At 42.6% G+C, this 18170-nt stretch overlaps 1 protein-coding gene across 2 annotated transcripts in view; it reads left to right on the top strand.

Annotated features, from left to right (window-relative positions):
• Nucleotides 1-5139, top strand: part of BABAM2 (BRISC and BRCA1 A complex member 2) — a 167313-nt gene extending 162174 nt beyond the window's left edge. For both annotated transcript variants that reach the window (XM_050315649.1, XM_050315648.1), the window contains exon 12: nucleotides 1849-5139. In XM_050315649.1, coding sequence (XP_050171606.1) covers nucleotides 1849-1912 — 64 coding nt within the window. In that variant the 3' untranslated portion in view covers nucleotides 1913-5139. The remainder of the gene's footprint in view (nucleotides 1-1848) is intronic.
• Nucleotides 5140-18170: the final 13031 nt, after the last annotated feature.

The raw sequence follows: 18170 nt of genomic DNA, 5'->3' as shown, positions 1-18170 counted from the left end.
GGAGGTGTTAGATTTAGTTTTGCAGCAGAGGATACAAGCTCTACTGCAGGAGTCAGTGAAAAGAAAGGATGCAAGTGTAGATAAAGATGGTGTGGGAGGGTGTTTGTGGTATCAGAAGCATTCGTTCTGGAATTTACCTAACAGAAAAGTCATATATAATTACTGCATATAATGCAGTAAGTGTGGTTTTAATACAAAGCACAGAAATGCTATAAAGGAAAAGAAATAAAATAATTCTGCTTATATACCATTTAATGATTAAGAATTTTTACAGTTTTGGAAGAGGGAAGTTTTAAGTAGCATTTATCAAGTCAATAAGAAAATCGTCTGCAGCGAAGCTATCTAAAAGGCAAGGAGAAGCTACTTAAAATAAGCAAGCAGAGATGTGTAATTAAATGTTAGGACAGATAATGCAAGGAAAAGTAAACGGAAGGTAGATTCCTGGCATTGACAACATACAGGTGATATTCCTTGAGCTAGCAAAATACATAGAACTGACCAGGACATAGAGAGACTACAGTCTGAAAGGTATGCTATAAAAAGCACAAATATAGAAATGCCGTTCAACTGTTAAGATCAGGTGACAGGCGTACCTTCTCAGCTGGTTTACGTACGAGTACGTGCCAACATGAACAATCACTTTTGTGGGTGTGATTATGAGGGTTGTTTTCTGAACTTTGATTCAATAAACCGAAGTGTATTCTGTAAATACACAGCACAATCTATGTATGCTATAAAATGTGTGTGCTGGTTGTCCTCTTTCTGATTTGCATTTCTGGGATCATCATCTCAGTCCAGAAATGCTTTTGCTTTCCATTGCTCTTTTAACCTTTGGACAGCATCTCATATGTGTTTACAGCTTCTGCACAAAAGCTGACTGCAGCTATCTGTTAATTAATTTGCCAGGCACAGCCTCACAAAGAGAGAGGAGTGTTCTCTTTGTGATCTTGAAACGTTTTGAGATGTGAGGAGCTATGATTGGTGTTCAGTGATCACCAAAGCTTCTACCACAGTTAGAAACATGTCATGATTGTGAAGCTGATCGGTGTATGTTTGCTTCAGGAGGCAAACCAGCAGAGAGATCAGGAATGTAATGAGTGTCATTGCAGCTATTCTCACTTTAGATTTTTTTTTTTGCAGGGAGAACAGAAATTTATACAGGCCAGTGATGTGAACAGAAAATAAAATGTTTAAAAGGAAATAAACAAGAAAGGGAAAGTTTGGTGCAGAAGGCTGCAGACAGAAACCAAATGCAGAACAGTGAAGCGGCTTTTAATGTGACTGGCAAATAATGGGTATCATTGGGACATACAAAATATGTTTATTACATGGTTGAGTACCTCAGCACAATAAACTCAAAGACACAGTTCAAACTCAATTTTGGATACTTACGATCAGCTCATTTTACAGATTTATGAGTCACTCGATCCTTTGTAAAGATGGTAGACTAAGATCCAAAATATACAAAGCACACCTTAAGTAAGAACATTATTCTATAAATTTTGAAGTTTAATAAAAGGAATTACAGTTTGTCCAAAGTTGTTAATATTTATTCACGACATATTATGTAAACCACTCCCATGAAGAGTGATGGTATTGTGTCAAGGTTTCTGTAAGGAGACAGATAAAGAGCTTATTTCCTGCACATATTCTCTTCATGATTTTCCTGCTCCATCAACTTGTCTGTATTTGGGCTTTTGGTACCATATGTGAAGTTTTTTCCACATGGGGGTGGGGGGAACCAAAACCTTTTTATCCCAGAAACATGGCACACATCAACTGCATCAATTCATGCTCTAAGTTTACTGTTTCCTAATCATGTATTCTCTGTTGGTTTTTTTTCACTAGGACATATTTCAAGACATTTGTCCCTCAGTTCCAGGAGGCAGCGTTTGCTAATGGGAAGCTTTAGGCAGCCTCAGGCATGGAAACGATACTGAACAGATCCTTGAGTTTGCGCATGTCAGCCCACAAGAAGAATGCCTGGAAATGGGACGGACTGCCGATATGTGCTTTCTTGCCTCTGAAGTGATTTGGGTAGCTACACTTTTTGAAACAAAGACCTCAGTAGCATGCTTAGAACTGAATATTTGATATTCTTCCTGTCCCTTTGCCTCTGCCACCACCATTCCTTTATATATCTTCTGAATTAAATTTAAAAAGGGCGTGTTTTGATGTGACAACACTTTCTTGTGCCAACAGTGTCCTGTATGTTATGCCTTGTTTCCTTGTCTTCAGATGGTCTAAATTGGGGTTTCTTCCCTCATGGAAACATGATGTAGTTTGTATATTTAGTTAACATTTTCAGCTTATGCTAAGAAAACATAAAACTGCCATATGTACCAGGAATGCCTAATGGACTGTACAGTGCCATATTCTGCCTTGGAGGTTTGCGTCTCACTGTGGTTGTTACTCTCACAGGAATGGACATGAGTTGCACAAACTCAATTCTTAGTGCCTTTCCAGTTGAAGTTAATATGGCAGGATGTTTGAGGGTTGGCGTGGTTTTTTTTAATATTTCTGTTCAAAGCTCATCTTATGTGAAATGCTGTGATTTTATGCTTTGTTTTTATTTCCAGTTGTAGAGTTCTGGTTCATTTTGATTCGTTTCTCTAATGAACTCCCCTTGCCATTACAGAAAAGTTCTGTAATAGGAATGTGCAAGGAACTAGAAGCAGTATAACAAAATAAAGCTCTTTCATAGATCTGTAATTTTTCCAAATAAGATAAATACTGCTAAGAAGCAAACTTTCAACAAGGGAATGAATGATGTCTTGGAAAATAACATGAAATAATGTAGGGCTATAGGTATTTAGCTTAATGCTTAAGTTCAGCACGTCTTCTCAGAAATAATTTTGCGTGTATATAACTGGAAACATTACCTCCCCTAATTCTGAAATGCCAAACACAAAATCCCACCTACTCATCCCTTCTTTCCTGCTTGTGTCAGGCGCACCATTTGGGGCTAACTGTCACGATGTCACTTCCCAAATTAATTTGTGAATAGACCAGGGTACTTTCCAGTAAGGAATAAAATGAACAGTGTATGTTGCTTATAAATGGCATCTGGAAAATGTGCCCTACTTCTGCAAAATATAAGGAACTAAATGAATAGTATGCAGATGATACAGTGGAACTGGAAAATATTTAATTTTAAATTATTCACTATAGCACCACATACAATGAAATCTTATGGAATTACTTGATTGGCAGTATTCTCCTACCCTTTCTGCATCTTGTTATTTTACATGAAAAATAGTGCTTTTGAGGGTTTATGTCCACCTAGGAAATGCAGATGGGTTTTGAGCAGTGAAGCTTAATAATTAAGAATTATGCAAATAATTTGCCTCTAGAAACTACAGGTATTTTTAGCTAGTTTATGGGCAAAATTTAATTTATGCTTAATACTGAAGTTCTTGGCTGGAAAATTAGCTGCAAACAACATCAGAAGCCTTATTCTGTCCTGTGACCCATCCCTTTGTGATTTTCAGTGCATTATTCGAGGACTGCCAACAGCTCCAAAGGTCTGAGCCTGAATTCCTTCTGTGGAGACTTTGCATGAGGCTTTTGCATGCAAACCAAAACTTAGAGCAGATGTGGAAGGTAATGGCTTTATGTGAATGGCAAAACCATAACTGAACAACTTTAAGTGACTGGGAACAAGCATTGTTCAGTGCACTGGGATGATCTCACATTTCTTCAGGTAAAAGCCAAAGCCACGTATTTAAGAATAAGCCAACCTTGTGAATGGGGTGGGAGAAGGAGGATGGCTAATGAAAAACATATGTTCTCATAGTGTTCAAAATCTGATAGGAACAATCTCCAGCCATCTTCAGAAGCTAAAAACCAAGCCCTCAAGTTGCATCAGTACATTCCTGTAATCTTACATTTTATGACCTTGTGTTTGATTCAGCATTGTAGTGATTGCCCCATGAACACAGTGTGTGCTTACATACCTGATTGTCCAGGTGGCACCGCTATTTATTTTTTTTATCTTTTCAGAAATTGCCATGATTCAAAGGCTAGCAGTCACAAAACATTTCGGGAAGAGATCCACTCTTCATAATTAAGATTTATTTTCAACCAAAAATGCATCCTTCACCTCAGTCCCAGTAATTTTGGACAAAGAACTGTTTTATTATTAAAAGACTAGGAGTTTTAGAAGCCAGGTAAGAAAATACTTTGAAGGTACATAAAGTCTAAACCAGTAGTTCCTTGTGTTGAATTCAGTAGTTTCATCAGCTCTCCAGTAACGTAAATGGGAACAAACCCGTAGCTTCAGTCTCGTTTTGTCATGCTACAACTGGTAGTATTTAGGAAAAAAAAAAAGTAAAATAAAACATACGAAACTGTACTGTTTGTGTTTAAGATAAAGTTTGCAAGCCCATCAGTTCTTAGATTAAAGAAAAGACATTTTGGTTACAATTAATAAACATTTTCTTTAACCTGCACAGATTTTTATGGATCCCTTCCTTATGGTTCTCAGAAGTACTGGTAGTGTTAGCACTGCCAATGGGGTATTGGAAGGAAAAACACTGAAATGAGTGAAAGCTTCTCTCCAGAAGAAGGATTACCATATAAATACTACACCAGAAAAGAGATTTAGTTTGACTAATTTTATATCAAATCAAGTATTCATTGAAGGCATTTGAGTTAGCCACAAAAGTTGGGATATAGTAAGTTGGAGTTATTTCTGTTATCTCCTGTTTTATTATAATACCCAATGTGGCCAGTTTAATGGCACAGAGACTTTCAGGGCTTCCTTCCCTATTACGTAATATATGCAGTTGAAAGGAGCAGTCAGATCTAGGCTATTTTCCTTGGTTTATGAGAATCACAAAACATAAAGACGAAAAATAACAGTGTTACAGACATATCAGAAAGCCTAAGCTCAACTCTTGTCATAGTTCTGACTGAAAGAAATGCAGTAAGGCTGTAGTTACTAAGCCCTATTAATGCACGATTTTCCAAAGGTCCTTAAATTGCAAATGTACTGTCAAGCCTTTATTCATCTGCCTACATATTCTACTGTGCTAGAAGTAATACCAAATCTTATGGATTTAAAGTCAGACTTCTTGTGAACTTGCTGGAAAGACTGGACAAACAGCTGGAAGAATAAATAAAAGTAACTATATCATATGTCGTTTAGCCTTCATTGATCTTTCCTTTGTGCTGGCCACTGCTTTGTTGGTCAGCATGTTTCATTTGCTGAATCAACAGGTTTTGGTACCGTCACTGTGCTTGAACATCCTCCCTTCGTACAGAGAATAGATCTGAGTCAGTTTTGAGAAGTAATCACTACTAGAGTTATTATAGATCTCCTGTATAGTTAAACCATCTCTAGAGATGTTTCTCTGTATATTTCCTTTCTCTCATCCTGTCTGGTGCCTGTGGCAATAAGCATCTTTGGTGAATCAGTAAGTGGTGAGATTTAGCAATGAAGTGCAGCACTTTAAGTCTTACTTTAGGTGGTTTTACATAGAGACTTCTTACCTAGGAAAGAGAGGATTCAATCTTTAGTACTCTCCATTGAGCAGTGCCCCCTAATACAAGGCTGAGGGTTTAGAAGAGGTCAAAAACCTGTTTGAGCAGTGAGTAGGGACTGCTGCTTAGGCATTCTTCTATGTCAGTACCCTTAATCAGAGAAGCAGCAGGCAGTAGAAACCAGTAGTAGCCCATGAGGATCACCACTGCAAATCTGAAATATATTTCTGATACCATGTCTGTGCATGGAGATGAAGGGTGGTTGAGTCCTCTGACAGTGGAGAAAGGGAGTTTCTCACCTTTCCAGCTCTGTGAGAAAGGTGCTGCAAGGAGGTAACAAGCTTTGGACACAGCTTCTGACCATGACTGTTAATTACAGGGTGCTGTCCCTGCCCTGTGAAGCAAATGAAATCTGTGACCAAACTGACTGCCAGCGAACCCTCTTCCCTTTAAATTACTTATGTCTCTGTAATTGATGTATTGTAATACTCATTAAGCCTAAGAGTTACACTTGCTTCTTGAATGTTACTGAAAATCCCTTAAGTCATCTCCTTTTCACTTTTATTTTCAGGTGTCCATACTGTTCTGGGTTTATCCTTTCTAGTTACTGCTATTTTTAGCAAGTTTGAGGTGTTTATTTTAACAACGCAGCAAGGAGTATGCCGACATCTTATGGGCCTACATTAAATGTAGAATTATTTGCTGTAAAAAGAAGTAGAAACTCTTTTTTACATATTAAGCCAAGTGGTGTATTTTCCAGAACAGAAGGATTCTGAGGAAAAGCTCAATTGTTACCAGAGCAGAGAGGGTAATCATGCTGAGGGCACTGGATGCATTTTTTGCACCAAATCTTCATTTAATTTGCATGTTAGTAAATTAGGAGGGGCAAAGTGTATAGTCCTTTTCTGAAGGAAGTCTGCACCTAAATAAACCATTGATCAGGCACTATCTTTTCCTGTTTAGGCTTTGCCCCTATAGGGAAAGTCAGTAAAAATCTGAATAATATCTATCAACAGCACAGGGTTTTTTTAACATTTTAATCTACTGATTTCTGTAGATGCAGAGAATAATTTAAAACTTTGTGCTGGGGGAAGGTGAATAACACAAATATCAGAAACTTGCAAGTAACTTTAGCTATATAGGAAATAAAAATCTAGCAATCTTAAGTCTTATTCTGCAAGAACTCAAGTGTTCTGCTATATATTTCTAAGCAAATGCCTTGAAAAAAACATGGCGTATAGGTGACTTTAGACCTGCTTTTCTTATTCTGTTCCCTGTCTTACATTTAAAACCTCAGTTCTTGGTTCCAAGGCACTGCACAAACACCATTTTGTTAAAGTGGTAGTTACCAAGCAAAAAGGCAGGGGGGGAAACCAGTATCGGCTGCTGAAAATAGGTCTTAAATCATCAAGAAATCAACAAAGGAAGCAAGGTTTGGCGGCTGCCCTGCCACTTGCTGAGTCTACAATATGGGCCTTCAAATGTGTCCCCAGTACAAATTAAAAAAAAATACAGGAGGTTTTTCTTGCAGTGCTAAAGAATAAATGCAGTTTTAAACAACAGGAAGTAAAGCAAGCGTTTAATTGCAGGCATGAGAAGCAAAATACACACTAGAAATCTAATGTTATTTGTGCCTACAGCTCCCTGCGTTTCTCCTGTCACCAGCGAGGGTGAAGCATTAATGCCTCGTGCTGCAGCTGCCTGTGGTGAAAATTGACCCTTGAGGTGCTCCGTGTTTTCATCGAACTCCAGTTAAACCCTAATGATGCTTTTTCTATCCCTGAGGATGACAACGCAGTGCCAAGGAACAGCAAATCTTATGCTGTCAGGGGTTTCTGTTCCACTGCTGCTCCATTTCAAGTCCTTGATTTGGGTGGGGCGAGTACATTGTAAGCCATCGAGCCTGCCAGCAAACAGGGTACATTTTATTTACTCGGTGTTTATTTGAAATTATTCAAGCTGATTCAAATTTGAATACTTTTTTCTTTATTCCACTGTCCCTTTCAGCAAAACTTTTTCAGTACTTGTTTAAAAATCAGAGCCGGTGAGGTTATTTGCGTCTTTCGAAGGGGATGTAGCACTGGTGTGAGAGTAGCAGCTCGAGGTTGGAGCCGTGTGTTTCTTCTCTGAACTGCAGAGTCAGCAGCAGCCCCAGTGTCGCACACCCCTCCCAGCAAACCTCACTTGAACTCGGTCTGACAGGCTGACAACCAGGGGTGACAAGAACTCAGACTGTTTTTTGCTTTTCCTCAGAGGACCGGTGAAACGGCCCCCGCTGGCTCAGGCACTGTGTGTAGCCTGTGAGATCGCGGCTGCAGGAGGTAAAAGGCTTTGGTTGCTCATCAGCTGGGACGAGGTTTATTTTTGTGCCCAACACAGGAGCTGTGCCAGAGGGGAATGCCACCCTGTTGCTGCCGCTGCTAAAGCCAGGAGTTTCCTCTTAATGCCTTCATAGGAAAAGGCAGCTGCAAAATCCAGCTGCAACTCAAGTACAGCCCTGCCAACTAGGAATGATTTCTTGTGTGTTTTGGCCAATTGAGCCTGCTCTCTGTTCTTCTGCCACTGTTCTACCAGAGAGCAGACTCTGCAGAGAACTTTCTCCTTGCATCGCCCTAGAGGCACGTAAAAAATTCGGTGGCTATCAGTAACCAGCTTCCTATCTGAACTTTTCTATCCTTGTTATGAGGAGGGGGAGCAAAATGTCCAAATAAAAATCCGTATTATGGAAATAGCTTGTTTCTTACATTTCTTCAGTTCCATGGCCTGTTTCAGTGGTTGGTTTATCATCACCCTCCGATGAAATGACGCTGTTGGCATGTTGTGTTTGCTAGACTTTCTGCACTCATCTCCCACTACCCTGTATCCAGTATCTGCCTCTGGAGCACAGGGGAGCTCTCAGGCAGCCCACGGATGGACCAGAAAAGAGGATGGCATCTACTGGTTTCAGCAAGAAAGAGGTGAGTTTGGCTGAATGGGTTTGTGCTGTGAGAATTAGGCTCGTCTTCTTCTGACCACCCACAGCACTTGTAGCCAAGAAGAAATAACAGCTTCTGTCTAATGGGGTCAGATAGCTAAATGGAGCAGTTCCGCATGGCGGTGGCTGTATAATTATACACTGGGCCCTGGCGTGTCTGGTCCTAATAGCACCCGGGACTCTTGTGGGTGACTCAGCGGCTGCTTGAGGCTAATTATGGCAGGTTGCATGAAAAACCCCCACAACCTGATCCTGCCTTCCTCTCTTCCAGTGCCTGGGTGTTCAGCACCGACCTGGATTGCTCATGCAAAGCTGGGTAAATACCTGCTCATGAGGAAAAGGCTTTTCAAAGCAAGGCTGCAAACAACACTCGGAGGTGCGTGGTTTGAAGAGGAGGTGGCGTCTGTCAGGACTTTGTTCGGGCGTATTCAATTCCCTGTCTCTGACATTAGCCCGTGCTGGGGTACTTACTTCATAAGAGAGATTTAAAAATAATCTCATCACTTGGTTTGTCACACTTTTTATGGATGGTGAGAGTATTTCTTATTGTGGTGCTTTAGAAATGGATCGTGGCCCATTTCAAGCCTGAACTATGCATTCAGCACTGTGATATGCTCTGTCAAAAGGGTACCCGCTTTAGCTATACTGTGTGAAGTGTTACTTATTTTCTCTGCTACAGAGATACCTTGGAGCAGGCTCAAGGAGCAGGCTGAATTCTATGATTCTATGACTGCAAGAGAAACTGAGTTGTATTTTTGAAGTCACTTCAGAGAAAACTCTTAAAGGTTGCTGGAGGTTACCAGCATCATTTAACGCATTGTGTGTATTGGCCCCATCTTTGCTAAGGACTTTTACTGATTTTAAAGCATATGCATGAGAGAAACATGAAAAGTATCTACCTATGTCTAATGTCACACAGGACTAGGGGAGCTGCAAGAAGCTGTTGAGATGAACTTGCAGGGAGTTTCATGACTCCTTCCTGCAGGCTCTGTTGGATTATGTTTATAGGGAAGACTTACCAAAAATTCTTCCTCCAGACTCAACACCATCAAATGCACAAATCTCCAGGATACCAAGCCCACAGAGAGCATTTCCATGAAGAGGAAACAGCCCAGCAGTGGAAATGAAAGAAATGTCTCCAAAGGTTGGGGCATCTCCCTGGAGTTTTGTTAGACATGAGTAGGCAAAGCCATGATGGTTCTATCTAGCAACTGGAGATAGTCCTGCTTCAAGCAAAATGTTGGAATAAATGACCTGCAGTCATACCTCCCAGGCAACTTGGACGTGGTTTTATCAACTTTTTAATACCTGTGATACCTGAGATCTAAGCACAACCTGGTATCATCTATCTCCTTTAAAGATTGTTCAGAGGCAATAGCACATAAAAACAAAATTAAGAGTGTAAAAGTGGGGAGTTTTCGTAAGTTAACTGTTTCTAGCCATTTTCAGATCTTAAAAGTACGAAAACATAAAAATTAAATAAACTCAGTACTTTTTCAGTCATCCACTTTTGTTAGTAGGGACGACTTCAAAAACGTGGCTGATGTTTGTACAGCATAGTGCTCTTAAGTAACTGCCTAAGCTAATTCTCAGCAAAGCAGCTCAAGTACTTGTTGATGCACTATATAGGTATTGCATCATCCCTTCATTTTTATGAAAGGTGCCTTGATGTTGCCTTGAAGAAAAACCATGTTTGGATTTGAAAGTAGGCTGGGCATCTGGAGCCAGTGCTCCCTGTATACAAACAAGATGCTTCTTCAGGGAGGAGCTAGGGCTAGAAACTGGTCCAACACGCATTGAATTCTACTTGTTTAGACCATTTAAAAAGCAAACAGGAAAGCATTAGAACTGAGTGAAATGAGCTGCTTCGTGGGCCAGGGTATCCGGGCAGACTGGCAATTGTGGCAAGAAGCCCTGTGCATGCCAGCCTGAGGGGCCTGTTTGCAGGGCAGTTAGCTTTCACATCCTGACATCTTGCTACAGAAAAATAAGAATTGTTTTGAGGTTTGTCTTTGCACCTAGTCCTGCCACTCAAGATTAAATCTCGCAGACAAAACAAGCTGTTTGGGAGGCGGACCAAGAATGCCTTTACAGTGAAGAAAAATAAAAACACTCAGCCAACTGTGATTAACTATTGAATGCAAAACACTCCCTGGGTTTTGTTTATTTGCAGACTGCGGAGAAAGCTCACAATTGCTGCCATGCTTTCAGTGTGAAAACACTTCAGCCTCTGCATCCCTCTGTTGCTGGGGGAAGGAAAGGATTTTGTCCAAGCTGGTTTTGGGGAGGCTTTTTTGTATTTCTAAATGTGTTGTTTATTTGGTTTTGCAAAGGTGATGTACCCAGTTTCTTGTCATTGTGCGTATTCCTGCCTCCAGCTGCTCACACCTGAGCTGGACTTTTGCTCCCTCCCCTCTCACTGTGCTGGGCAGGACAGACTGAGAGCGCCCAGCTCAGCTGCAGTTCTGCCAGCTGCTGTGGTATGCACAGGATCCTGCTGTCCTCCAAATGCTGTCCAGATGAGCACAGGGAGAATTCGTCATTAAAATCAAAACAAAAAATAAAAGACAAAAAAAGTGCTTGTGAGCAATTGCTTGCAGGCAGCTCTGGGCAACTCCAAGCTTTGAGGCGACTGCTGGAAATGACAGCCTACAGAGCCCAAGCCCTTTGCAGTGTGCTTGATGTGTGTATTTACCTATTTGTGCTAACAAAATGATAATGTCCAAGTGTAGAACCAGTTTTAGATTTCAGGGAAGGGAGAGAAAGTGGGTGCTGACAGTCAGAGAGGGAGGGTGGAGGAGGCTGATCGGCGCTGGGCTGCTGTCGGTCTGGAATGGCACTGCTGAGTGCAGGGAAATTATCCAGTTCTGGGAGGACTGGCTGCAGAGTACTTCTTGTAAAGGTGGAGTAAATGTTTATATGAAGTTTTATTCTAGTGTTATAATCCAGTTTAAACCAAGTGTGATGCTGCTTGAGCCATGCACAGTCTGGGGGCTGCGTTGGTACTGTAAGGGTTGAAGGTGGAGGCAAGTATGTGGAATTGTGCAGGATTGTTCTTCAAGGTCAAGGAAATGCAGAAAGTAAACAGTGTTAATTGGGAAAGAAAAACAGGATTATTAAGACTGCTTTGGCTCCAGTTTTCTAAATTGCAGGAGTCAAGGCATTTGTATTTTGTCATTAACTTATTAGTAGTTAGATGCAGTGCTGGACAGGTCTGTTGGGAATTTTACATTTAAGGTTGCACTTTCATCCCTCCACTGCACACAGACATCACTGAGCTCTCTAAGGGACAGGCCATACAGCACAGCTTCCTTCTGCTTTAACATTAGTTATCAAATGAGTGCAATGGTGCCTTTTGGCATCACAGTACCGTGCATTTCAGAAGGCAAAATTAGGGCTCCTCATGCCCAACCCCCTAGGTAGCAAAACTAGAAAGGGGACAGTCTTAACAGCAGAATAGACAAAAATAATCAATGAGATTTGGCCCAAGCAGGCTCTTAATTTAGAAGCCAGTTGCCTTCTACAAAATGTGAGCAATATGCAATCATTTAAGCATAGGATTAAGTTCTCCTGTTGTACGGCTTTTTCCTCAGGCTCAGGCTAGAAAGCCTTTCAGGTACAGTTACTGCAGATATGTCAGGGTTTCGTTTGGGCTTTGTGTGGCTTTTTTTTTTTTTCCTTGCAGAGCTACAGAAAACACAAAGTCACTTTGGAGCACTCCCTCAAGTAAGAGGGAACAGACCCCCAAATTAATGCTTCCCATCATTTTACTATGAAACTCTTTAAAAACAAACCAGGATCCAAACCCCACTGCAGCAGTTTCTGTGCATGCAAGCAGCAAAACTGATAACATCTAATCAGCCTCTTTGCCAAGGCAAGACAGCAAGAAGTTCTTGCTTTATAACATTAAAAATGCTTTGTAGTTATATAGGACTTTTCATGTGAGGACATCAAAGTGCATCACAGGTATTAATTAATTAATTAGGTTTCACAACACCCTTGTGAAGTATTTGTGTCCATTTTACAAACAAGGAACTGAGACAAAAAACAAGGACATGACTCGCCCAGGGCGGCATGGCCACTCTGTGGTGGGACAGGAGCCGGGTCCTGCCATGCTGCAGCCAGCAGCACTGCTCCCACCCTTTCTGGGGCATGAGGAAGCCATGTCCTGTCCTGGTGTGAGACTGGGAAATGCCTCTGTCTTCAATCTGGGTCTTTCCTGCCACATCCCACCGGCATTGCCTGGAGCAGATGTGCCAGGAAGGGTGGTGCAGAGGCTCCTGCTGCCCTCTGTCCCCACAGCCTCCTGGCCCATTCCTGAGCTGATACATCCCATACTGCTGCAAAGCAGCAGGACAGGCCTGGTAGGGCAGCACAGGAACAGCACGAGGCTGAAGGTAGTGCTCCACTCCATCACGCAGCATAGCCATGCCCTCGTGGGGTACGAGATTTCAGTCCTTTAGACTGTTGCTGGAAGCTGGAAGTCTCTTGACAGTGGTTGGGAAAAGAGAGGGTTTTTCTAGGAGCTGGCTGCCAGCCATGCAGGTATCACTTGCCTTGGCTCGTGCCAGAGCCCAGGGCCAGGACACTCCTTCACCAGCCTCTTCAGAGGTTCCATCTGATGCCAGTTGTGCTCAGCACCCATCTCCCAGTCACCTGCAGGAATGAGCCCTGTGTAAGGCAGCAGTCTACACCAGTCTTGTAAAAAACAAAGAAGCAAAGAAAAAGGTGCCACCACTCTCTCCTTTAGCAGCCACGTGGCTGAGAGGAGCTACCATGCAGGCAGAGCTCCTGAGGATTCCCCCTCATCTCCAAGCAAGGTGCCCAAACCCAGTGGGAAAAGGGATGGTGCCAAATAGCTCTACCTCCTATGGTCACAAAACCTCCCGCTGGGCAGCACAAGTATGCCTGGGAGAGACAGGTTTGGGCAAGGGAAGTGCGTGGGTCTGGGGCTGAGGGCAGGCAGCCGGCTGCAGAGGTAACCGGACTGGAAGCCTCTTTCCCAACAGAAGGAAGGTGGGGGAGCACTTGCATGCCGCTGCTCAGACGTCCTGCTCCAGCAGCAAACGTGTGCCTGCCTCTCAGGAAAACTGCCCCAGAGCTCTTTGGTCAGCAGAGAGAATAATGGAAAAAATTTGGTTTAATAGAGGTCACATTAACATAGATTCCATTGGCCAAATGGGAAAAAATCTTAAAATAGAAGATGTTCCTTAAGGAGAGAAAAAAAAAATTAAGACCACATGAGCCTTGTCCAACTAAGAAGCATTAAATATTCTTCCCAGCACGTTGTGGTTATTTTGTAATAACCATGCATTACAGTGATATGCCCATGTAATTGCATGCAGGGAGAACAGGAGTAGTGTGTAGTATAAAATTGCCAGACACTATCGGGCTACCATGAAGTAAAGCCTATCCACAGTGGTCCATGGTAATTCCCTTTGGTGTCATTTTGCTGAGTAAGACTTCTTACTTTTTAACCCAAGATTTGAGGAGAGAAGTATCCTAGAAGACCATCTCACTTTTTCATCCACTCTTCTTGAATCCTTAATGCTTAACCAATTTACAGTTTGTAAGTGAACTAAAAGCCAGAAGACAACACAGTATCAGCTTTCAGTTCGCCTTGATCTCATCCAAGTTTCTGCTGTCTTGACTGAACTGAAATGTGGAAATTTCTCTAAAAGCTGCATAACTATTAAAAAAAAAAAAAAGACAACAAATCCAGTTGGCCAAGGTCCTGTCTTCAGGCCCCAGTTCAAACACAGCATTTAAGCACTTGCTTAACTTACTAATTGAAGTCAATGGGATTTCAAGCACTTTGCTGAAATGGGAGATTTTGTGGACAACGCTTGTGCCAGTACATTTGTAATACAGAAATAAAGTGTTGCCAGGTTTATTTTGGCTCTGGGTTTCTTTGTGGTGGTGATTGACAAATCCACAGAATTGGACTAGTACCAGAGAGGTGATGACTATAAGAGAAGCGATGACAAGAAATAATAAATTTTGAACTGGCAAACACTTTAACTTGGGCAGACTGAAAACCTCTACGTAAGGGAAGAAACAGGTCCGTTTATGCTGATAAATGCACTCTTTTCAGGAAGGCCTCCAGTTAACCAGCAACTAATGTGCTGGGACAGCTAAAAATGTTGAAGCAAATCCTTTTGTAAGTGGTGCAACTACACCAAAGCTTTTGGAAATGGACGGGTTTACATCACGCGATAGTCTAGTCATATAATCTTATAATCACTTTGAAAAAGAATCATTTCCTGGAGAAAAAACTTTATGCCTTTGCATTGCAGGCAGTAGGACAGAGCTCAGCATAGTAATGGATTTCGTGTCTGTTGCTGGAGGTTGTCCAAACCCACCCCACTAACCAATAAATCACTACCTAATTGAAAAGATTCACAGAAACAGATTACAACATCAAGGATGGAACCAGTATGGTAGGAATTAGACTGACAGTGTCCATACGTAGGGTGTGGTATCAAAAGATGATCTTACAGCCTGCCCCCACTTGCCCTTCTCCCTCCTCTTCCTCCTCCTGCTGCTCCTTGCTGCCTGATAGCTCCCTTCATGCTCCATGGCGGCTCCAGTACATACCTGGTCACATGGAGTTAGTTCAACTCACTAACCCAGAAAAAAAAAAGAAGGCATTTTTTGGTTGGGTTCATTTTTTCCTGTTTTAGTGAGTTAACTTATTACAGCGCCATCAGCCAGTGCAAGTGGGAAGAGGGTGGCTGGGGAAACCTTTGTCCTGTTGTCGACACTGGCTGTTCTTCCAGCTTTGGCCACTTCAAGATACCACACCTTGACTATGCCATGGCAACTTCCACTTTACTGACACAGGACAGCATGGACAAGTTATTGCCGGTACATCAAAGAGATGGAAAAAATTAATCAACAGCACCTCCGAGCTATTGGGCATAGACTGTAGTTAGATAAAATCATAAATAATGAAATCCCATAAGGATGTTGCACAACAAGTATTGAAGCTTAGCTCATAAAACTCTTCCTCGCTGCATCTGAGCCTTTTCCTTCCACAGAAGACATCATTTTCTAGAAGTGGATTTTTTTTTTCACACAGCAAACTCCTGCTGGGCAGAGGCGGGAAGGGCCCCAGCCCATGTGATGTCAGGATAAATATGTGGGAAGCCAATGCAGCAGAAAATCCAGCCAGAGGAATGTCTGGTGCAGAGCGAGTGGTGCAGGAGCAGGCTGACTGCCTCTCCCACCATCCACGGCGCCTGCGAGGTACGAGCGAGCTCTCAAGCTCCGGCCATGGCCGGATCAGGGTGGGATGGCAGCTGGCAGCGTGGCTGCTCAGGCTCAGCCTGAGGTTTGCCTCCAGGTCACCCACCTCTGAAGGAATGCATCCCAAAACGCGTGTTCCCATCCCAAGGGCACACTGAGCAGGGTGAAATGGATGGGCCTGTCTATCTGATGCAGAAGCAATTAGCCTGGGCTTTAATGAAGGATTTTAGCATCTGAGCGTAGGAAACCTTAACAAAAGACCTTTGCATTAGACTCTGCAAATTTGTTGTAAGCAACAAGTAACAAGAGCAGATTTAGAGATAAAGATAATGAAAAACATTGCATTCCCTTGCCCAAAAGCCTATAAATCAAGACCTTGGCTCTTCTCTGCAGAAATGCTCTCAGATGTAATTGGAAACAGGCAGCACCGATCTGAAACACTCAGTTGAGTTCAGTTTGCGATGGCTTGGGTGAGGAGGTTTCCAGCACTCCTTAAGAAGAGGTTCCCCCTTCCTAATTAAATGGTCAGTACCTGTGCCACTGCCCTGCCTGCCCATTTTATCTGAGGCTGCCCAGGGATTCAGCAGGAATGAAACATGTCCCCAGGTCGCGTGGGCGAGCAGGTCCCTGTGGGTCCACCACCAGCTGTATGCTGGACAGGCAGGATGAGGCATGGGGCCAGGGCACCTGGGCTAGCAGAGCCACGGGTCAGATGGCCCTCTGTGTGGGGAGGAGGAAGAAGGACTCCTTGCACCACATGCCTGGAGTAGGGGCTGCACGATGCCACCACCATACAAATGGTGTTTCCTCACCACACACAGCACACCCACATCGGCTCCCCTTCTGGGAGACCACTGCTGGCTTTGCTCCATAGGGGTAGTTCTCCTCACCTCCAGTGCAGCCACGATGCTGGAGGATCCTCTGTGATGAAGAAGAGTCACCTACTCAGTTTCTTTGCTCTGAGTAGTCGTCACACAGAGCCCCAGCTATGGTGTCTGAGGTGTCAAGCATGGTTTGAACTCAGGCCAAGTAGCTGTCTAAAAGGCAATTGCACAGGAAGGTTGTGCTGGCATAAGACAAGTCATCAGCTTACCCCCATAACACACCTCATACAGATGTTCTTCAGTTTAACTGCCACTGATCTGTAAAGTGCTTATTTCAAACTGAAAAGGCTGTTTTTATCCAGAACCATCCGGAAGACGTCATAGTTATATCAGTAATAAACAGTGAAACTCTTGCCATGGACAGAGGAACGAGCACAGTAAGGAGTTCTGCAGAACGCTGGTGCCAAGCCAGATCAAGGCAATAGAATTTATAGCTGCTATTATCTACGTAAGGTATATTTATGACTCCCCTCCCCATTGCTCTGATATCTTCAAATCTCACAATATTTGTGTATTCATTCCCACAACATTCCTGTAGGTAAGGAATTTGCAAACAATAAGCCAAATATTGGAGCCTCTCTGTGCTACATGGAGCAGGGTTTGGAAGGTGGGAAAAAGGCAGTTACAGATATATCCATGAAAATTAACAAAATAATGTGATGTAAGCAGTTGGGCTATCTACAAGGTAAACAGCTAAGTTCCTCTGGGCTGGGCTGTGCAAGGGTTCAGACTAGATGATGACAGTGAGCCTTTATAACTTTAAAAATATACCTGAACTTGCAGCCAAAGCAATCCTGATCTGAGACGACTTGATACAGGATGGTTGGAGGCACAGGAAAATTAAAGTGCTCCAAGCCCTGAGATTCATAACAGTAAGGGGAAATAATAAGCAAGTTTGTATAAATGGAAGTTTGATCATTTGGAGTTTAAAATGTTGCTTAAATTCTGTCCCTAATTCCTCAACACCTGATTTTACTGTGCATTACTTTCAGAAACTACTAATTTTGCATAAAACAGTACTACTACAGGGCACAGGATAAATGAAACAGCATTCCTTTTCGGTTACTCAGAAAGCTTACATACTGATATGGGGAGTTTATACATTCATGTCATTTTTGCATAATTTTTTTATGGTGACACCAATTGCATTTTATTCCAAAATGAAAATAACAATTTTTTCCCCCTATTCTTCAAATGTGATCTTGTAGGTGAGGACACCCTTGAGCAGAGCCCGGCAGGCTCGGCCAGTGTGCAGGCTGAGGCTGTTCTCTGCAGGAGGGTTTTGCAGTCTGACAACCACAGCTGGGAATTGCTCCTTCCATGCCAGTACCTGGGTCCTGGCAGTTGCTCTTGGGCAAGTTTGGCCTCAGTTCTCCATGCTGTTCAATGATAATAATTATTCATACTTACTTTGGTGAGCTTAATTAATACTTGTAAAGCACTTTAAGATCCTTAGATGAAAGAGTCTGTTGACGGACAAAATGCTTCTATGGTGACTGTCAAATTAAGGTCTTCTGAGCCTCCTCAGCAACTGAAGAGTTAATCAGCTCATGCCAGGAAGCTGCCAATCCCAGCAGAGA

Source organism: Myiozetetes cayanensis, unplaced genomic scaffold, assembly GCF_022539395.1.
Source record: "Myiozetetes cayanensis isolate MyiCay16 unplaced genomic scaffold, myiCay2020 scf2-11, whole genome shotgun sequence".
NCBI lineage: Eukaryota > Metazoa > Chordata > Aves > Passeriformes > Tyrannidae > Myiozetetes > Myiozetetes cayanensis.
Note: the sequence above shows the minus strand (reverse complement) of the source record. Positions and strands in the feature narration are given on the sequence as shown.